This window comes from Mirounga leonina, unplaced genomic scaffold (assembly GCF_011800145.1).
Source record: "Mirounga leonina isolate KUSES-001 unplaced genomic scaffold, KU_Mleo_1.0 Mir_165, whole genome shotgun sequence".
NCBI lineage: Eukaryota > Metazoa > Chordata > Mammalia > Carnivora > Phocidae > Mirounga > Mirounga leonina.
The window spans coordinates 4034681-4057947 of NW_023270415.1; the positions used below are offsets into that span (position 1 = coordinate 4034681).

At 34.7% G+C, this 23267-nt stretch overlaps 1 protein-coding gene across 1 annotated transcript in view; it reads left to right on the plus strand.

Moving 5' to 3' along the window:
- The window catches only part of SNTG1 (syntrophin gamma 1), a 956725-nt gene extending 935308 nt beyond the window's left edge, over window positions 1-21417 (plus strand). Inside the window, exon 18 of the mRNA XM_035011136.1 lies at window positions 21259-21417. Coding sequence (XP_034867027.1) covers window positions 21259-21417 — 159 coding nt within the window. The remainder of the gene's footprint in view (window positions 1-21258) is intronic.
- The last annotated feature ends 1850 nt before the right edge of the window (window positions 21418-23267 follow it).

Here is a 23267-nt window from a genome sequence, read left to right on the forward strand (position 1 = left end):
TGATTCTTGTTCTCTCTTTTGTTTATGCATTGTATCACGTTGATTGATTTGTGGATGTTGAACCAACCTTGCAGCCCAGGGATAAATCCCACTTGGTCGTGGTGAATAATTCTTTTAATGTACCTTTGGATCCTATTGGCTAGTATTTTGGTGAGAATTTTTGCATCCATGTTCATCAAGGATATTGGTCTATAATTCTCCTTTTTGATGGGGTCTTTTTCTGGTTTTGGAATCAAGATAATGCTGGCCTCATAAAATGAGTTTGGAAGTTTTCCTTCCATTTCTATTTTTTGGAAGAGTTTCAGAAGGATAGGCATTACTTATTCTTGAAATGTTTGGTAGAATTCCCCTGGGAAGCTATCTGGTCCTGGGCTTTTGCTTTTTGGGAGATTTTTGATGACTGCTTCAATTTCCTTAGTGGTTATAGGTCTGTTCAGGTTTTCTATTTCTTCCTGGTTCAGTTTTGGTAGTTGATACATCTCTAGGAATGCATCCATTTTTTCCAGATTATCTAATTTGCTGGCATAGAGTTGCTCATAATATGTTCTTATAATTGTTTGTATTTCTTTGGTGTTGGTTGTGATCTCTCCTCTTTCATTCATGATTTTATTTATTTGGGTCATTTCTCTTTTCTTTTTGATAAATCTGGTCAGGGGTTTATCAATCTTGTTAATTCTTTCAAAGAACCAGCTCCTAGTTTCGTTGATCTGTTCTACCATTCTTTTGGTTTCTATTGCATTGATTTCTGCTCTGATCTTTATTATTTCTCTTCTCCTGCTGGGTTTAGGCTTTATTTGCTGTTCTTTCTCCAGCTCCTTCAGGTGTAGGGTTAGCTTGTGTATTTGAGACCTTTCTTGTTTCTTGAGAAAGGCTTGTATTGCTATATACTTTCCTCTTTGGACTGCCTTTGCTGTATCCCAAAGATTTGGAACAGTTGTGTTTTCATTTTCATTGGTTTCCACGATTTTTTTAAAATTCTTTTTTAATTTCTTGGTTTACCCTTGATTCTTTAGTAAGATGTGCTTTAGCCTCCATGTATTTGAGTTCTTTCTGACTTTCCTCTTGTGAATGAATTCTAGTTTCAAAGTATTGTGTTCTGAAAACAGGCAGGGAATAATCCCAATCTTTTGTTACCAGTTGAGACCTGATTTGTGACCTAGGATGTGATCTCTTCTGGAGAATGTTCCATGGGCACTAGAGAAGAATGTGTATTCCATTGCTTTGGGATGCAATGTTCTGAATATGTCTGTGAAGTCCATTTGGTCCAGTGTGTCATTTAAAGTCTTTATTTCCTTGTTGATCTTTTACTTAGATGATCTGTCCATTTCAGTGAGGGGGGTGTTAAAGTCCCCCACTATTATTGTATTGTTGTCAATGTGTTTCTTTGCTTTTGTTATTAATTGCCTTATATAATTGGCTGCTCCCATTTTAGGGGCATAGATATTTACAATTGTTAGATCTTCCTGTTGGATAGACCCTTTAAGTAGGATATAGTGTTCTTCCTCATTTCTTATTACAGTCTTTGGTTTAAAATCTAATTTGTCTGATATAAGGATTGCCATCCCCGCTTTCTTTTGGTGTCCATTAGCATGGTAAATGGTTTTCCATCCCCTCCCTTTCAATCTGGGAGTGTCTTTGGGTCTAAAATGAGTCTCTTGCAGACAGCATATCGCTGGGTCTTGTTTTTTAATCCAGTCTGATAGCCTGTGTCTTTTGATTGGGGCATTTAGCCCATTTACATTCAAAGTAACTATTGAAAGATAGGAATTTAGTGCCATTGTATTGCCTGTAAGGTGACTGTTACTGTATATTGTCTGTGTTCCTTTCTGGTCTCTGTTACTTTTAGGCTCTCTCTTTGCTTAGAGGACCCTTTTCAAGATTTCTTGTAGGGCTGGTTTTGTGTTTGCAAATTCCTTTATTTTTTATTTTTTTGTCCTGGGAGCTTTTTATCTCTCCTTCTATTTTCAATGACAGCCTAGCTGGATATTGTATTCTTGGCTGCATATTTTTCTCATTTAGTGCTCTGAAGATATCATGCCAGTCCTTTCTGGCCTGCCAGGTCTCTGTGGATAGTTCTGTTGCCAATCTAATGTTTCTACCATTGTAGGTTACATATCTCTTCTCCCGAGCTGCTTTCAGGATTTTCTCTTTGCCTCTGAGACATGTAAATTTTACTATTAGATGTCGAGGTGTTGACCTATTTTTATTGATTTTGAGAAGGGATCTCTGTGCTTCCTGGATTTTGATGCCTGTTTCCTTCCCCAAATTAGGGAAGTTCTCTGCTATAATTTGCTCCATTATACCTTCTGCCCTTCTCTCTCTTTCTTCTTCTCTGTGATCCCAATTATTCTAATGTTGTTTTGTCTTATGGTATTGCTTAGCTCCCGAATTCTGCCCTCGTGATCCAGTAGTTGTTTATCTCTCTTTTTCTCAGCTTCTTTATTTTCCATTATTTGGTCTTCTATATCACTGATTCTCCCTTCTGCCTCATTTATCCTAGCAGTTAGCACCCCCATTTTTGATTGCACCTCATTAACAGCCTTTTTGATTTTGACTTGGTTAGATTTTAGTTCTTTTATTTCTCCAGAAAGCATTTCTCTCATAACTTCCATGCTTTTTTCAAGCCCAGCTAGTATCTTTAAAGTGATGTTTCTGAACTCTTGATCTGACATTGTACTAATGTCCGTATTGAGTAGTTCCCTGGCAGTTGGTACTACCTCTTGTTCTTTTTTTTCAGGTGATTTTTTCCATCTTGTCATTTGGTCCAGAGGAGAATAAATGAATGAGAGAACAAAATGCTAACAGGGTAACAACGTCCCCAGAAAATATACTCTAAACAAATCAGAAAAGACCTGAAGCCAGGGGAAAAGAAAGAGGAAGAAAGAAAAAAGAAAAAAAAAGAAAGAAAGAAAAAGATAAAAACAAACAAAAACAGAACAAAACAAAACAAAAAACAGAATATGATCAAATATGATCAGGCGGGTGCATAGATCAGTGCCACACACTAGATTTGGGGTGTATTTTAGTCTGTTAGAAGAGAGTGCCTCCCAAAATTTTAAAGAAAGAGAAACTTATATATGTACAAAAATAAGAGTTGATATGATGAAGGGATGGAATATGACTGTAAAGATGAAAAGTATAAAAAATTTTATAAAAGCAATTGTATGAAGTTGTTTGAAAAAAGAAAGAAGAGGATTTAATGAAAAGAAAAAAAAAGGAGAGAATGTGATCAGGCAGGAGAGTAGAACAAAACCATACACTAGAGATTTAGGGTATATTTTGATCTGTTAGAAGAAACTATCCCGGGCACCTGGGTGGCTCAGTTGGTTAAGCGACTGCCTTTGGCTCAGGTCATGATCCTGGAGTCCCGGGATCGAGTCCCGCATCGGGCTCCCTGCTCGGCAGGGAGCCTGCTTCTCCCTCTGACCCTTCCCCCTCTCATGTGCTCTCTGTCTCTCTCATTCTCTCTGTCTCAAATAAATAAATAAAATCTTAAGAAAAAAAAATCTTTTAAAAGAAGAAACTATCTCAAAATTTTAAATAGAGAACAATTTATATATATATATATATATATGCCAAAAATAAGGGTAATTGCTATGAAGGGATAGAATATGACTCTAAAAATGAAAAATAAAAAAGATTTTAAAAAAGGGATTGATAAGATGTTAGTTGAAAAAGGGAAAAAGAAAAATTCTAAAAAAAAAAAAAAAGTTTAAAAAAAATTATCTTTGAAAGACTAAAGGATCATGGTAAAAAAGCCATGGATTCTCTGTGCATTGTTCCCCTAGTGCTGGAATTCTGCCGTTCTCATTGATCGGTAAACTTGGTCTTGGCTAGCTCTTCTCGCTGTTCTTCTGGGGGAGGGGCCTGTTGCTGTGGTCCCCAAATGTCTTTGCCGGAGGCAGAATTGCCCGCCCTTGCCGGTCCAGGCTAAGTAATCTGTTTAGGTTTGCTCTCGGGAGCTTTTGTTCCCTGCAAGCTTTCAGTACAGCTTTGGAGGCCGAGAGTGAAAATGGTGGCCTCCCAATCTCTGTCCCAGAGGAGCCGAGAACTTGGGGTCCCACTCCTCAGTGAGCCCCCAGAGAAAAGCAGTAAATCACTCCCATCTCCACGGTCCCCAGCCTCACTCCGTGCTCACCCAGCCTGTGACTGAGCATTTCTATCTCTGACACCCGACCCGGTATGGAGTCTCCAAACCCAGCAGATCCCTGTGGTGCGCTCCCACGCTGCTCCTCCAAGGGGAGGAAGGGGAGTCTCCCCGGATCTGCCGCTTATTGGGTCCCTGCTGTAGGAGCAGTGGCCCGACTGTGCCATGGATCACAGTTTATGGCAACCCCAAGCTGAGAGCTCACTCCTTGGCTGTGTCTCTGCAGCCGGCTTCCCTTCTCTGATACCTGGGAGCTCTGTGCACCCAGGCACCCCTGGTCTTCCTGTGACCCCCAGGGTCCTGAGACCACACTGTCCCATGAGGGTTCCACCCCCTGCTTGGCCACCCGAGCGACGTCCCTCAGCAGAGCAGACTTCTACAAGTTCCGATTTTTGCTCCACTGCTCTACCACTTGCCAGAAGTGGCCGACAGAGGCTCCCTCCCCGCCATCTATCCTCCCAAATATCAGCTGGGATTCACTTCACTGCATGTCCTACCTTCCGGAAAGTGGTCACTTTTCTGTTCAGAGAGTTGTTACTATTCTTTTCTTTGATCTCCTCTTGAGTTTGTAGGTGTTCAGAATGGTTTGATCCCTATCCAACTGAATTCCTGAGACCAGACAAAATCCAGGTCTCCTACACCTCCACTGTCTTGCTCCGCCCCCCGGATTTTCTTGTTATCTTTCTAGAATTGGTTTCTAGTCTGATCTATTTGCTCAAAGAACATACTCTGCATCATTTCACTTTTTTTTTAATTAGCTGACATTTTCTTTATGGCCCAGAATGTAACCTTATTACAGCTTGGCAGGAGTAGGAGTCTTGATCTTTGCTGGTAGGAGTGGGAGTAAGGCCAGTTTTTCTGTAGCATTTATCTAAGGTAGAGTAATTAATAGACCACATTTTCTGCCTGACTAGACTGCCCTTTTCAGATCATATGGCTAGAGAGAGTTGATGTCTATTGTTTTTTTTTTTGTTTTGTGTTGTTTTGTGTTTTTGTTTTTTCCATTTGTTTGTTTTGTCTATAATCACTGGTGTTTCTGGGCCCAGGCTTTCTACTCTCTTGTTTGGAATATATGATGCAAAAAAGAAAAACTGAGTGTTCACCATGATATTATTCCTCAGGTCCTGAGGTCTTTGGATCCCTAACTTATCTGACTTCTCCTTTCCTTTCAGAATGTCCTTTTGTTTGTTTTACATGTCATTTCCAGAGTTTTTATTACCCTTCAGAGAAATAGGGAAATCATCCTAAAAGTAGAACTATATTTTTGAAGTACTATTAATGCCACATCTAAAGAAATATAATTGTCATTGTATGTCAGATTCTTGGTTTATTACCTTTGAAAACTCCAATGAAATAATGGCAGACATATAACAAAATTTTGACAGTGAAAATTTAATTATGGATATGGCTCTTACTATGGCAATAACAAACATGGAGATTGAATTAGTGATCAAAAACCTTCCAACAAAGAAAAACTCAGGATCAAAAGGATACATAGGTGAATACTAATAAACATTTAAAGAAGAATTAATACTGACTCTATTTTTTATTTATTTATTTTGTAAAGATTTCTTTATTTGACAGAGAGAGACACAGTGAGAGAGGGAACACAAGCAGAGGGAGCAGGAGAGGGAGAAACAGTTTTCATGCTGAGCAGGGAGCCTGATGTGGGGCTAGATCCCAGGACCCTGGGATCATGACCCTGGGATCATGACCTGAGCTGAAGGCAGATGCTTAACGCCTGAGCCACCCAGGCACCCCAGTATACTGACCCTTTTTAAAATCGTAAAAAAATAGAAGAAGAAACACTCTCAAAATGATTGTATGAAGGTAGAATTACCCTGATTTCAATGCCAAACAAAGACAAGATTTTAAAAAAATTAAACTACAGGGCAATATCACTAATGCACATTGATGTAAAAATCCTCACTGAAATCCTAGGGAATGAAAATCAACAGCACATTAAAAAGATCATTAAGTGGGATTTATTACTGTGATGCAAGGATGATTCAACTTACAAAAAAATCAATGTGATATACCACATTAGCAGAATAAAAGATAAAAATCACATGATCATTTCAGTAGATGCAGAAAAGCATTTGACAAACTTCAGCATCTTTTCATTATAAAAAATTGCAAAAAATGGTACAAAAGGAACAAATATCAACATAATAAGGCTATATCTGAAAAACACACAGCCAACATCATAATGAATAGGGAAAAACTGAAAAGTCCACAAAAAAAATCATTAAAATTAATAAACAAATTCAGTGAATTTGTTGAATACAAAATTGACATAAAAATCAGTGGCATATATATATACTAACAATAAGTTATCTGAAAGAGGAATTAGGAAAACAATCCCATTCACAATAGCAGCAAAAAGAATACATTACTTAGGAATTAACTTAAAGAGATGAAAGACTTATACACTAAAGTGTCTAAAAGACTGATGAAGGAAATTCTAAAGGATACAAATAAATGGAAAGACATCCCATGTTTTCATGTTTATGAAATTGAATAATTAATATTGTTAAAATATTCATATTACCCAAAGTGATCTATAGATTCAATGCAATACCTAAGTCATAATGATGTTTTTTACAGAAATATAAAAAATCTTAAATTCATATGGAATCATAAGACCCCAAGCAACCAAAGCAATCTTAAATAAAAAGAAAGCTGTAGGATCCCATTTCCTAACTTCAAATTATATTACAAAGCTGTAGGAACCAGAACAGTATGGTGCTGGCATAATTATAAACATATAGACCAATGAATAGAATACAGATTCCAGAAATAAACCCACACATTTATAGTCAACTGCTCATTGATAAGGGTTCCAAGAACATACACAATGAAAGGATAGGTTATTCAACAAGTGATGCTGGGAAAACTATGCATCTACATGTAAAAGAATAAAGTTGGATCACTAACTCACAGCATACATAAAAATCAAAACAAAGTGGATTAAAGACTTAAATGTAAGACCCGAACCCATAAAATTCCTAAAAGAAAACATAAGCAAAGACCTTCTTGACATCAGTCTTGGCAAAAGTTTTTTGGATAGGACACACAAAACATAGGCAACAAAAGCCAAACTAGACAAGGGGGAACACATCAAGTTAGAAGGCTTCAGTAGAGCAAAGAAAATAATCAAGAAAATGAAAGGCAATCTATAGAAAGGGAAAATTATTTGCAAATGATATATCTAATAGTAGATTAATATCTAAAATATAGGAGGAACTCATACAACTCAATACCAAAAATACAAATAACTCTATTTAAAAATGGGCAAAGGTCCTAATAAACATAAAAGAAGAAATTTAAATGACTAACAATTGTATGAAAAAGTGCTCGGGCACATGGGTGGCTCAGCTGGTTAAGCGACTGCCTTCGGCTCAGGTCATGATCCTGGAGTCCCGGGATCGAGTCCCGCATCTGGCTCCCTGCTCTGCAGGGAGTCTGCTTCTCCCTCTGACCCTCCCCCCCTCATGCTCTCTCTATCTCATTCTCTCTCTCAAATAAATAAATAAAATCTTAAAAAAAAAGAAAAAGTGCTCAACATCACTAATCATTAAGGAAATATAAATCAAAATCATAATGAGATATCACCTCACACCTATTAGAATGGCTATTATCAAGAAGACAAAAGATAACAGTGTTGGCAAGAATGTGGAGAAAAGGGAACCCTTGTGTGCTGGTTGGGGCAGTGTAATTTGGGACAGTCAATATGGAAAACAATATGGACATTTCAAAAAATTAAATAGAATTATCATATTATCCGGCAATCCTTATCCTGAGTATATTTCCAAATAAAATGAAATCATTACCTTGAAAATATATCTGCACTCTCATGTTCACTGCAGCATTATTCACAATAGCCAAGATATAGAACAAACTTTACTGTCCTTTGACAGATGAATGGATAAAGAAAATGTTATACACATACACATAATGAAATATTGTTCACCCTAATAAAAGAGGACATCCTGCCATTTGTGATATGGCTGGAACTGGAGGACATTATGCTAAGTAAAATATGCAAGACACAGAAAAAAATTACTGCATGATCTAACTCACACGTGGCATCTACAATAGTCAAACCCTGAAGCAGAAAGTAGAATCATGATTGCCAGAGGCTTGGGGGAGGGGGAAATGAGATGATATTGGTCAAAGGGTATAAAATTTCAGTCATATAAGATGAATAAAAATCTATTATATAAAGTGATTGATGATAGTTGACAACACTGTTTTGTATAATTAAAATAAAATTTCTCCCCACCCCAAACACTGTGGTAGCTATGTAGAAGTGATGATATGCTAATTAGCTTGATTTTGGCACTCTTCACAATGTATACATGTATCAAAACATCAAGTCATACCTTAAATACATACAATTTTATATGCCAAAGATAGCACGATAAAACTACAAAGAAATAAAAAAGAAGGTGACCCAGCATTTAAAGTATGGGTCAGAAAAAAAAAAAAAAAGATTAAATATGGAAGCTATTATATGTTTCTTTTGTTTTGAAAATGGTTTAAAAGTGATAAAATGGTTTAGACAGTAGATTCATATCTTGCCATATATAATAATAAACAGATAATTGTTAATAAAACATGCTTTAATTTAATGATACATATGTACATTCCCAGTTACAAGGCAAATGCATTATAACCAGAGCTTATTTAACAAGTAATATGGTTTGTTTGGGGAACAATGAAGGTTTGAGTTGCCACATGTATTATAGAATTAAAAGTTCTACATAGTATTTAACTTTGTGGTTGTGACAAGTTCTCAGAAATACTGAAAAAAAGTCACGTGGATTTACCTGGGAGTTGGGAATTTACTTTGGTTTTTTTGTTTTGTTTGTTTTGGTTTTGTTAGTATTTTGCTTGTGGTTATATGAGAACAATGTCATAATACAAAAGCCCGTTATACTTTTTTCTCTGAAAACAGAAACTCATAAATTCTCACTTCATTACTCAAAAAGCTTAATAAGTTTGCCATCTGTTTTCCAAAGCCTCATTAAACTTCTCAGAACTTTCCTAGTAGAACAGGGGAATGGTTCCCAGTTGAAGTCATGAGCAATATTGTAGCTATTTGACAGTTTACCAAAAATCTCATTGCTATTGGGAACTTTAAAATGTGGCTTATATCTGTTGTAAATATGACACTAGTATATCAAGGATTACTAACATATTCTTACAGTGTTCCTACTAAATTTTCTAGCCATATATATTTTTCTTTACTACTTCTAATATCTTGTTTTTATATTTATGTATATGTATTTTTATTTTTTTTAATTTTATTTATTTATTTGAGAGAGAGAGAGAGAGAGAAACAGCATGAGAGGGGATAGGGTCAGAGGGAGAAGCAGGTTCCCACCGAGCCGGGAGCCCGATGTGGGACTCAATCCCAGGACTCCGGGATCATGACCTGAGCCGAAGGCAGTCGCTTAACCAACTGAGCCACCCAGGCACCCTGTATATGTATTTTTAAATTATAATTTGATATAATATGGCCACACAGTCCTCTGACTTCAAAACAGGTTGTCTTCGAAAAACATCAATGAAGCTTTACTCATTGAAATTCATAACAATTTCCCCCAAAAGAAACAGTTAAAATATTCCCTAAACTAGTGTGTACAGCATATTAATCCTAAATTACTAAATTTGAGATCTGGAAGCCAAGGTAGTGTTTTTTTGCAAGGTACAAAAAGAGAAGGAAAAAAACAATTGCTTTTCTATTTAGTGGAACAGTGCAGAGTATAGAAACGTATTTACATTGATTTGGTCTTTGAAGTCTTTTTCCCTAAAACCATTTCCTGACTCCAATCTCCACAGTCTCAGAGACTTTATGCTGTCATAAGATACCTTTTCACAAATTTTAGGTTCAGTAAGACTTAAATTAGAAATCAAGAATTGACTTCCAGTAATAACACTTTTAGCTAATCTCTATATATCTTCATTTTCTCATTATAAATTTTGGATAAAATTCCTGCCTTAAAAGAGTGCTGTAGGAACAGCATGTTCTGTGGTTTGATGGTAAGGATTGAATATTTGACACAATAGATGGAACATTTTGTACACTCCGTGTCTGTCAAAAATGACTACTAAAGAATTTATGTTGTGTTGGTTTGCTTTTTGGAGAATGACTGGCAATTTAAGTGCATTCATATTCATATTTAGCACTGAGGTCTCATAGATGAGGAAGTTTAATATTCACAAACCTGGGTAGGTATTTGAGATGAAGGATTTCCTTCTGCATTGGAAATTAAGGATCATCTTCTTATCCTGCTTTTCACAATCTCTGACTTTTTTTGGAATCTGAACCAAAGATTTTATAAAATTCCAAGGTCCTCTTCCCTTCACTACAAATTATTGACAGCACCAGCTGTTTAGACTATGGACAAAAAAAAAAAAAATGAAGATAGGGCAGGGACACATACTTAATAGTTCAGGTCCTGCATCAATCCATGTTTTGTAGGGTTTCATACTGTAAAAGAACTGAAGCATCAGTACATAAATTGGGGGAAAATTGAAGTCAGTTGCGTGTGTGTATATAATTTACATACCCATTGTTTTATCTGAAATGTTATTTCAAACTATTGATTGGATTAGGAAAGGAAATATTTGGTGAAGGAGATACCCGGGCTTATGCTTTTACTTTTAAAAGAGGTTCTAAACTCCTGGGAATCACTGAGGATTCCGAACCATTTTTATTTCCCACTGAGAATTTTTTTTCTTTTTACATAATTTATTTTTCAAGTCTTCTATTTTCTCTTTAGGAATATTGAATTTTATTTGCTCATGTGTGTTAAGAGTCCAAAACATTTTTTAACCTGCTAACCTATAAATTTAGATTGACATCTTTAAGGTAAAATAAATATAATAACTGCCTCTAAAATAAGTAACTATCAAGGGGAACATGTTCATGGTGTGATATCTTTTTTTTTTCCTTTTTGCCAAAAGTCACCGTTCCTATAGAAGAAACGTAATTACATTTTTATTTTATTGATATAAGTAAAAACATTTTGAAAATCAAAATTTTAAGAATAAAGAAACACTTGAAAGCATTTTCCAAGGATGTAAAGTAACTTAAATAGTATAGCAACCAGGTACTGTATTATCGTCTCATAATAAAGATATAGCACCAAAAATTACAATAATCATGAAATCATTTGAAAATGGAAAAAATAGAATTTTGACCTGGAAAATTATTTGATTATGAAAACAGGTACCATAGAATTATTCATAATATGTACATATTTTATTTAGAGTCTTTTACATTAGCACTAAGGTCAACTGTTTAAATTGTCCCATATGAGTTTCTTAAGTGCATCAGTCGTGTCTTCTTCAAATTTATGGTCCCAGGTATCAAGACATTGTCTGGTATATTGTCATTCACTAAATAACTTAATATTAGAGGAATGGTATAAATATGGTACTAACATATATCAGTATCATATTTTTAAATTAACTTAAGGAATGACACAAGAGATTATTAAATAAGATTCTATTACATCAAGATCCTAGAAGTACTTAAGCCTTTGAAAGTAAGCAGATTAATATAGATTGGCAGTTAAATGAGTTTTTATTTTTATTCACCAAGCCTTGTAAATAGAAGTCAGGAAGCCAAGATAAATAATAAATCAACAATCCAAACCACATAAAATTCAAAAATCACTGTTAAGGCATCTTATAAAATCAAATGTAAATATGGGTTGGACTTCCAGAATGGCAAAATAAGGTCTTCTAAAATGGCACTTCTCTGACAAAGCAATGAAAAAACAGTCAAAATTATCAGAATTAACTTTTTCAGAACCTGAAAGTAACCAAACGTTTTCAATAACTGTATTCATTACAGACAAAACAAACATAAAACAAACAGTCTAGAAAACTCATGTGAAAAACAGTAGCCCAGAAGCCACTGGAGAGTATAGACTGGGTTTGGATCTCCTCAAAAAGCCCACCCCAGGAAAACTGTAATTATTTTGTCTATGTGGAAGCTCCACGGAAAAGCACATTTGCAGTACTTTTCATTACTTGACATGACTCAAACCTTGTTCATTGGGAAAACCTAACCCCAAGGTATTTATTGATTTTTATTGAAAATAATCAGCAGCTCATTATTATTATCTGAGTTGGTGATAGTAGTGGCAAACAAAAAGCTACGGAAACCTTGGGGCGCCTGGATGACTCAGTCATTAAGCATCTGCCTTCAGCGCGGGTCATGCTCCCACGGTCCTGGGATCCAGTCCTACATCAGGCTCCCTGCTCAGTGGGAAGACTGCTTCTCCCTCTCCCACTCCCCCTGCTTGTGTTCCCTCTCTCACTGTGTCTCTCTCTGTCAAATAAATAAATAAAATCTTAAAAAAAAAAAGGGGGGGGAAACCTTAAAACTAAGATCTGAGGAATAAGGGGCCTCAAAAAACTCCAATATCTTCCTGAGAACCAAGAATGACATATGGATAAGCAGGGCTGTGTGCATGACCTAATGTCTCAGCTCTGGCTGAGTCAGACCATTGTAAGACTGTTGACCACTAAGAGATTTTACTGGCAACAGTGATAGGAAATACAGGCTTTACAGAATTATGAATTATGCCAGGAAAGTCACTAAAAAACAAAATAAAAAAAGACAAGAAGGAAGAAAGAACAATAACAAACTGTATCAAACTGCAGCAGATCCTAGGGAGGGATGAGAATCTTATTTCCAAAGTATGTTATTGAAATGTCCAGTTTTAAACAAAAATTAGAAGACATTTAAAGAATCAGGAAATTGTGGCACTTATATAAGGAAATGAACTGTCAGGAACTTTCCCTGAGGAAATCCAGCTGTTGGACTTAATAGACAAAAACTTTTAATTATCTACTGCATGTATGTTCAAAGGGCTAATGGAAACCATGCTCAAAGAATTAAAAGAAAGTATGCAGTGTGTCATGAAATGCTAAATGCCAATAAAGACATAGAAATAATAGAGATAATCAAATCAAATTGTATCATATAAAAGTACAATAACAAATAAAAAATTCCTTGGAGGTATTAAACAAAAGATTTGAACTTTTGAACAGACAATAAGAGAATTTGAAGAGTTCAATATATGTCAGTCTCAATAAGTCAATTGAGATTATCCACTCTAGGGAACAGAAAATGAGTAAATGGGTAAAAATGAACAGATCCTCAGAAACTTAAATATGTGACAGCATCAATCATATACATAATGGGAATCCAAGGAAAGCAGGGAAAAAAATGGAGAAGAATGATTATTTGAAGAAATAAAACAACTGAAAACTTCTCAAACATGATGAAAAACATTAACCTCCAAATCCCGGAAGTTCAGTGAACTCCAAGTATGGTAAACCCAAAGAGAAGCAAACATCGTGACTGAACTTTTAAAAGCCCAAATAAAGAATCTTGAAAGCAGCAAGAGAATGATTCCAACAGTACTAATAAGGGTAACAGATGATCTCTAATAATAAGCGATAGAGGCCACATGGCCCTAGAATGACATATTTATATACTGAAACAAAGATTAGCAAACAAGAGTCCTTTATCTAGCTAAATTTCCCTTCAAAAATGAAGAGGACATTAATTAAATCATTACTAGATTAAGCAACAACAGAGTTTTTCACTAGTAGATCTGCACTACAGGAAATGAGTCCTTCAGAATAAAATGAGAGAATAGTAACTTGAATCCACATGAAGAAATTAAGCATACTTTTAAAGCTAATCCCATAATTAAATATAATTGACAGTATAAAAACATTTTTTGTTTGTAAATCTTTTGTTCTTCTTACTGACCATTAAAAGACCGTTGCATAAAATAAAAATGATAAAACTGTCACTGGGCTTATAATTTATAAAGATGAATTTGTAAGACAATAGCATAAAGGAAGAGGGAGGGAACAGAGGTATATTGGAACAAATTTTTAAATACTATTGAATTAAATAGGTATTGATCTAAACCAGATTGTTCTAAGTTGTTAATTATATTTTCCAGAATAACTAAGATAACTAAATATGTAGTAAAATAACAAGTGAATTAAAATTAAATACACATGCACACATAAAAGAAGGCAGTGATAGAGTAATAAAAGAATAAAATATATTGTAAACAAATAGCAAACGATAGACATAAATTATACTTCACATAGAACTACATTTAAAATAAATATGTTAAGCATTCCAAACAACAAATTAGCAAAATGAATTTAAAAAAAATTCTTGAGGTGATGACCTCAAGAAAAATACTTTAGATTTGTAATTCAGCTTAATTAATTAATTGATTAAAACTTGAACCATTTAAAAAAAATTAAAAACCAGGTTTTAAAACTTTAATCTATTTTGAGTTAAATTTTGTGTATAGTGTTAAGATATCGGTCTAGTTTCATTCTTTTGCATGTGACTGCCCAGTTTTCCCAACACCATTTATTGAAGAAATTGGCCTTTCCTCATTGTATATTCTTGGCTCCTTTGTTTTAAATTAATTAGATATATATGCATGGGCTTAGTTTTGGATTCTCAATTCTATTGCATCAATGTCTGTGTTTATGCCCATACTATATCATTTTGATTACTATATCTTTGTAATAGAGTATGAATTCAGAGAGTGTGATGCCTTCAGCTTTGTACTTTCTCAAGACTGCTTTGGCTATTCAGGGTCTTTTGTAGTTCCATGCAAATTTTTTTTTTCTAAATTTTATTTTATTATGTTATGTTAGTCACCATACATTACATCATTAGTTTTTGATGTAGTGTTCCATGATTCATTGTTTGTGTATAACACCCAGTGCACCATTCAATACGTGCCCTCCTTAATACCCATGACCCCCATCCCCCCCCCCCGTAAAACCCTCAGTTTGTTTCTCAGAATCCATAGTCTCCCATGGTTCATCAACCCCTCCGATTTCCCCCCCTTCATTTTTCCCTTCCTACTATCTTCTTCTTCTTCTTCTTCTTTTTTTAACATATAATGTACTATTTGTTTTAGAGGTAAAGGTCTGTGATTCATCAGTCTTACACAATTCACAGTGCTCACCATAGCACATACCCTCCCCAATGTCCATCACCCAGGCACCCCATGCCTCCCATCCCCCACTACTCCAGCAACCCTCAGTTTGTTTCCTGAGATTAAGAATGCCTCATATCAGTGAGATCATATGATACTTGTCTTTCTCTGATTGACTTATTTCACTCAGCATAATACCCTCCAGTTCTATCCACGTCTTTGCAAATGGCAAGATTTTGGTTTTCTTTCTTTTTTTTTTTTTTATGGCTGCATAATATTCCAATGTATATATATAGACCACATCTTCTTTATCCATTCATTTGTTGAAGGACATCTTGGCTCTTTCCATAATTTGGCTATTGTGGATATTGCTGCTATAAACATTGGGAACCACTTATCCGCTCAAATCACTACATTTGAATCTTTGGGGTAAATACCCAGTAGTGCAATTGCTGGGTCGCAGGGTAGCTCTATTTTCAACTTTTTGAAGAACCTCCACACTCTTCCAGAATGGCTGAAACCAGCTTGCATCCCCAACAACAATGTAGGAGGGTTCCCCTTTCTCCACATCCTCGCCAAATTCTGTCATTTCCTGACTTGTTATTTTCAGCCATTCTGACTGGTGTGAGATGGAATCTCATTGAGGTTTTGATTTGTATTTCCCTGATGACAAGTGATGTTGAGCAATTTTTCATGTGTCGTTGGCCATTTGGATGTCTTCTTTGCAAAAATGTCTGTTCATGTGTTCTGCCCATTTCTTGAATGGATTATTTGTTCTTTGGGTGTTGAGTTTGATAAGTTCATTATAGATTTTGGATACTGGCCCTTTATCTGATATATCATTTGCAAATATCTTCTCCCATTCTGTCGGTTGTCTTTTGGTTTTGTTGACTGTTTCCTTTGCTGCGCAAAAGCTTTTTATCTTGATGAAGTCCCAATAGTTCATTTTTGCCCTTGCTTCCCTTGCCTTTGGCGATGTTTCTAGGAAGAAGTTGCTTCGGCTGAGGTCAAAGAGGTTGCTGCCTGTGTTATCCTCAAGGATTTTGATGGATTCCTTTCTCATATTTAAGTCTTTCATCCATTTTGAGTCTATTTTTGTGTGTGGTGTTAGGAAATGGTCCAATTTCATTCTTCTGCATGTGGCTGTCCAATTTGCCCAACACCATTTGTTGAAGAGACTGTCTTTTTTTCATTAGATATTCTTTCCTGCTTTGTCAAAGATTACTTGACCATAGAGTTGAGGGTCCATTTCTGGGCTCTCTATTCTGTTCCACTGATCTATGTGCCTGATTTTGTGCCAGGAGCATACTGTCCTCATGATTACGGCTTCATAATAGAGCTTGAAGTCCGGAAGTGTGATGCCACCAGCCTTGCTTTTCTTTTTCAACATTCCTCTGGCTATTTGGGGTCTTTTCTGGTTCCATACAAATTTTAGGATTATTTGTTCCATTTCTTTGAAAAAAGTGGATGGTATTTTGATAAGGATTGCATTAAATGTGTAGATTGCTCTAGGTAGCATGGACATTTTCACAATATTTGTTCTTTCAATTCATGAGCATGGAACATTTTTCCATTTCTTTGTGTCTTCCTCAATTTATTTCATGAGTATTCTATAGTTTTTGACTACAGATTCTTTGCCTCTGGTTAGATTTATTCCTAGGTATCTTTTGGTTTTGGGTGCAATTGTAAATGGGGTCGATTCCTTAATTTCTCTTTCTTCTGTCTTGTTGGTTTATAGAAATGCAACTGATTTCTGTGCATTGATTTTATATCCTACCACTTTACTGAATTCCTGTATGAGTTCTAGCAGTTTTGGGGTGGAGTCTTTGAGTTTTTCACATAAATTATCATATCATCTGCAAACAGTGAGTTTGACTTCTTTGCTGATTCGGGTGCTTTTTACTTCTTTTTATTTTCTGATTGCTGTGGCTAGGACTTCTAGTACTATGGTGAATAGCAGTAGTGATAGTGGACATCCCTGCCATGTTCCTAACCTTAGGGAGAAAGATCTCAGTTTTTCCCCATTGAGAATGATATTTGCTGTGGATTTTTCATAGACGGCTTTTATGATATTGAGTTATATACCATCTATCCCTACACTCTGAAGAGTTTTCATCAAGAAAGGATGCTGTACTTTCTCAAATGCTTTTTCTGCATCTATTGAGAGGATCATATGGGTCTTGTTCTTTCTTTTATTAATATGTTGTATCACATTGATTGATTTGCAGATGTTGAACCACCCTTGCAGCCCTGGAATAAATCCTACTTGGTCATGGTGAATAATCCTTTTAATGTACTGTTGGATCTTACTGGCTAGTATTTTTGTGAGAATTTTTGCATCCATATTCATTAGGGGTATTGGTCTGTAATTCTTCTTTTTGATGGGGTCTTTGTCTGGTTTGGGGATCAAGGTAATGCTGGCCTCATAAAATGAGTTTGGAAGTTTTCCTTCCATTTCTCTTTTTTGGAAGAGTTTCAGAAGAATAGATATTAATTATTCTTGAAATGTTTGGTAGAATTCCCCTGGGAAGCCATCTGGCCCTGGGCTCTTATTTGTTGGGAGCTTTTCGATAACTGCTTCAATTTCCTTATGGACATGGGTATGTTCATGTTTTCTATTTCTACCTGGTTCAGTTTTGGTAGTTGATACATCTCTAGGTATGCATCCATTTCTTCCAGATTATCTTATTTGCTGACATATAGTTGCTCATAATATGTTCTTATAATTGTTTGTATTTCTTTGGTGTTGGTTGTGATCTCTCCTCTTTCATTCATGATTTTGTTGATTTGGGTCATTTTTCTTTTCTTTTTGATAATTCCTCCATTTTAGTAAATGACAATGCTCTCCTTTCAATTGCTCAATCAGATATTTTGGAATCATCCTTGATTCAACTTTACTTTCAAATCCCACACTTTACTTATTGAAAGCTTTATACTTTTCTCCATTTTTTTCAATCTTATTTTCAAAGAGCTCAGGATTATGATTTTTTTCAGAATTATAATTTTAAGACTTATGTTAATTCTTGTCACTTCTCTGCTCAAAAATCTCCCATGGTTTTCCATGTCCCTCAGAGTAAAGCTCATGAAGAGTCCATATAGCACTCCAAATTCTGATCTGTGTTATTTCTTTGACTTCATTTCCTATTAATTACTCCTTAATTCATTCCATTCCCACAATAGCCCCTTGCTTTAACTCAAACTCCCCTAGAATGTCTCTATCTCAAGGTATTTGAAAGTACCCATCTGTCTGGAATTGTTTGTTTTACAGACATTCGCATGGTTTGTTCCTTTGTCCCCTTCAGATTTTGCACACATACCAATGAAGATTTTCCTGTCATGCAGTCCCTTCTACACTCTTTGCTCTTTTCTCTGCTTTATTTTCTTGACTGTACTTACAAATGTATTCAGCAATATTATATTTAATTTATTTATACCCTTATATTTTGTCTTTTGCCACTGGATTGTAAGTCCCATCATGACTTTGTTTTTGTCTGTTTTGCTCACTATTTATATCTTTCCACCCAGAGAAAGACTAAATGCATATTAAGCACTCAATAAATATTCATTGAATAAATGAATGATTAAATTTTGAAGAGAACTTAAGTTTAGTGAGATTTATGGGTTTCAGAAGAGTTTTATTACAAGGAGATAGTAAATAATTTGATGGATGTCATTGTGGATGCTCAGCAGATAGATGGACATGTAGGTCTAGGAGTCATATTAGAAATGAGTAAATATATTATATATATATTAATATATATATATATATATATATAGTATTTGAAGCCCCAAGAAGGGGCCAAAGGTGACCACTGAGAAAGAGGAAAGATAAATTGACATTGGTATCAAGAACCAAACTTGAACACATCTCTGCCTCCTGCTTTCTCTTTTTACCTATTATTTCCTGTGTACCACTAACTCCTTGGGAAAAAAAATAAAAATTTTACAATGCCAATCTACATCAAATAATTGGCTTATAATTTATAAGGTATGAATAATTGAAAATATTAACCTTTCTAAAAATTTCTGTATAATTAGATATCTATTTTTGATAACCAAGGTATAATCCCCAAATTAATAAAGATGTGGCAGAATTATTTTTGAAAAAAGGTTGTTATATTTTTGCAAACTTGTAATATTAAAAATATTTACCCCTTTACCAAGAGTGAATTGCATGTTTTTTTGTTGTTTTCTTTTTTAATAGTACATAGGCACATCTCATATTTTACAAAACTTTACCACCATTTTCATATCTGATGCACTTAATATGGTTTGATATCAAAAGTAATTCAGGATCTGCAGGTGATATAAACTGGCTGCGCAAAGAACGAAGAGATGAATAGGGGACTTCAAGGTTGAGTTAAGGCAACAGAAAAGCTGCTAGTTGACAAATCATATTGCCACTGAAGGAGAGTATTAAAAATAAAGCTTCTGAAATAATTATGATGGGATAACTAAAATCATTTTTAGATTGAAATATTTTAGGAGATTAGAATAGTTAAATCTTTGCTGCTCTCTAGAATAAGTCAACATTTGCCATAGGAACCTATGAAATACTGAAGTTTTGAAGGGAATTACTCAGAAAGATTAAGTATTTTATGTATATTGTACAGAATTTTGAATGAATTTATGTTGTGCTCTATTGTGCTCCTACTGCATGATCTGATAAAATATTCTGAAGGTGAATTATTTTACTTAAATAGTTTCCTGGTGCATGGCACATATTATGATATGTCCCAATTGAATAGATACTTTGTATTGTTTCCCATTGTCACATACTACAAATTGCAAACACTTTTACTAATGTGCATATCAATTGTAATTCTACATCCTTTATTATCAGTATGAATGATATAGCAACAACTTTGTCAGTAATTTCATATGGTTTATTACACTCTAGTTGTCGTCTTTGTGATAAGTTTATCATATAGACTCTATTAAGCATATGTATGTATTTGTCTTCTCTCAGTCCTCTTGGAATTAAAACATTCTATGGACTACTGATGGTTTTCCATACCTGATCACCAAGCTGATGTCAGCTTTTAAAATCTATGTTGAGCATCACCTCATGATTTTACAAGCTAGTCTTACATAATTTCTAGTTTGAAAAAAAATAAAACAAAACTCTTTTCTTTTTTTCTTTTTTTGCAATGTGGGCCACAAATTTCCTTAAGGATCCAAATGGGAAACATATTTCAAAAAATTCAAACAATTAGTGGGCCTTGGTTGTTTTTTGGTGTTGTTTTTGTTTTTGTTTTTTAACAATGAAGTACAACAAATTTAAACAACCAAGTATAACAATCAAAATTAATTACATTTAAAATTACTTCATGCAGGGTGCTTGGGTGGCTCATATGGTTAAGCATCTGCCTTCGGCTCAGGTCATGGTCCCAGGGTTCTGGGATCGAGCCCCACATCAGGCTCCTGGCTCAGCGGGGAGCCTGCTTCTCCCTCTCCCGTTGTCTCTCCCCCTTCCCATGCTCACTCTCTCTCTGTATCTCTGTGTTTCAAATGAATAAATAAAAATCTTAAAAAAAAATAAAATAAAAAAATAAAATTACTTCATGCATTATATTTTGGAATTGAACCATTTGGTTCCTAGTGCCATAAACATTCATAACCTCTCGCTTTCAGCATTTCATATTCAGTGTCTTATGATAAATTGTAACTTATTCTAGAGAATAATGAAGAATATTTTAAAAATTATTTCAATCCAAATTTATCATTTGAAATGTGTATAAAGAGATTAAAAATTTATTTTAATCTACTCCCATGTTTTGTACTTTATCAAGAATAACAAATATATTTCTACCCAGCATTTATCAATACTGAAATGACTTTCATAGATAGATAATAAGAATGCTTAGTATTTCTAGCTCTTAGACTGCCATGTTTTGAAGTAAACCTGCAATACATATGAAATTTATATATTGAACAAAAATGTTTACAGCTTCTATACATTTGATAGAATTAACTGATTATATTATGTTTGTTGAGCTTGAAAAAAAACTCATTTTTATCTAGTTGTCTAGTTATTGTCAATGTGTTTTAAAGAAATTGATTTTTATTTTATCTGAAACATTTCTTTTTCCCTTTCAGGAGCTGGAGTTTTCAAATCTTTTTGCTGTTCTTCACTGCATTCATTCATTCTTCGCTGCCAAAGTAGCTTGTTTGGACCCTCTCTTCTTAGGCCACCAGACTACTGCTTCTGCTGCTGCGAGCTCTGCTACTACAAGCAAAGCAAAGTATACAACTTGACATATGGAGCTTTGCATTGCCACTTACCATGACTATATAAAGAGAATAGACATCGTCATCATTTTAGACCCTGGAGAAACAATGGTACCATCAAGTCAACAGTGAATTCAGTTTGAAATTTCAGCAGAAAACAAAGTCATAAGGGATCTCAAAAGCACTTCTGTTTTGGAAGGCATTTGTGAACAATCGTAAATGAAAATAACAGCTTGTTCTCACTCAGTTTATTTGCACCAGTATTTCGTCAAAAGTGAAGACGAAAGAAAGAATGATTCAACCTATGTAAATAATATAAAAATTGTAAGCTACCTATAAATAAAAATACCACTTAAATGGTTATTTCTGTATTTTAGATTATTTTGTATGACAAATACATGTTGGGCCTGATCATGAACTGATGCCCTATCATGGAATTATGAGTGATATATAAAGGAGACAAAAAACCACATGGCAGCAAGGAAAAAAACATGCAAAAAAATTCATCAAAGAAGAAAGCCTTTTCATTTGCTGATGTAGATTTTTCCTTGTATTCTCATTCCACGAAATGACACTGGCATTCCAATTCTGTTTATCTTATTGTCGACTATTCCTAAGATTTTCAAAAGAATAAATACATCTATTCTATGATAGTCACAATGTAAAATGTACTTTTTCCTTAAATCACTGATATCAATGTTTTATTGCTGCTAGTGTCAACCAAATATGCTGAAATGTGTTATTTAATTATGAACCAAGGAAACATTCATGAACCTCTTGTTCTTTCCTTCACTTAAGGAGATTTATACTTACCTAATATGATTTGTTATCAAAGTTTCATAAATTTTCAGTGGCCCCAAAAACTTGTGTAGAAAAAATATCAAAAATGTTGTGTGAGAACCAATTCTTTGTAATCCTAATTTTATTAGTTAATCATGACTGAAATGACCTTAGAGTGTAGTCTCAGTTTTACTTATTTCAGGTAAATGACATTTTCCCATTTTAGTAATATTTTATGATAAAATAAGGTGAGGTATGAATATAAAATTTTAAATTTCTAACTTACCATGTCATAAAAAGTGACTATATAATGCCAAACTATGTGGGTTATTTTAGTTATCTTGTCTTAGTAAATGTGAAGAGGCTGGAAGTTTGAAAGCATCAGAGTATGTGCCCCTGACTCAGATCCCAGGTATTATATCACCATTTGTTTAATGTGGAAAACACTATCTGCCTTTTACTACAGCTGTACTGAGATCTGCTTTTAAACAACTAGCTGCCTATTAGAAAAAAGAAAAAATATATATTTTTTATTAACACACGTGTTCCCAACTAAATCAAACATTGGATAGTTCCTTATGAAGATGATGAAATATCCAATAAGGCGGTTTGATTTTTATTTTTTAAATAGGAAAAAAAAATTACACAAGAAGGAAACAAAATTATTTGCAAAAGTGACACATGATTGTTATGCTTTAATATTTTTTTAAGATTTTTTTTTATTTTTTATTTATTTATTTGAGACAGAGAGAATGAGAGACAGAGAGCACGAGAGGGAGGAGGGTCAGAGGGAGAAGCAGACTCCCCGCCGAGCAGGGGGAGCCCGATGCGGGACTCGATCCCGGGACTCCAGGATCATGACCTGAGCCGAAGGCAGTCGCTCAACCAACTGAGCCACCCAGGCGCCCAATTGTTATGTTTTGAAATTTATCAAACTATTTCCATAATCATCATAAATTATTAATTCACTTTGTGTCTGGTTAATTCTTAAGCATGCTAAATTGAAAAGAAAAAGTGAAGGTTCATAATTGTACCTGGCAAGAGTTAAGTTTGATCAAGGACACCTTATTAAAAGAACTGTGGCTAATTGGATACTA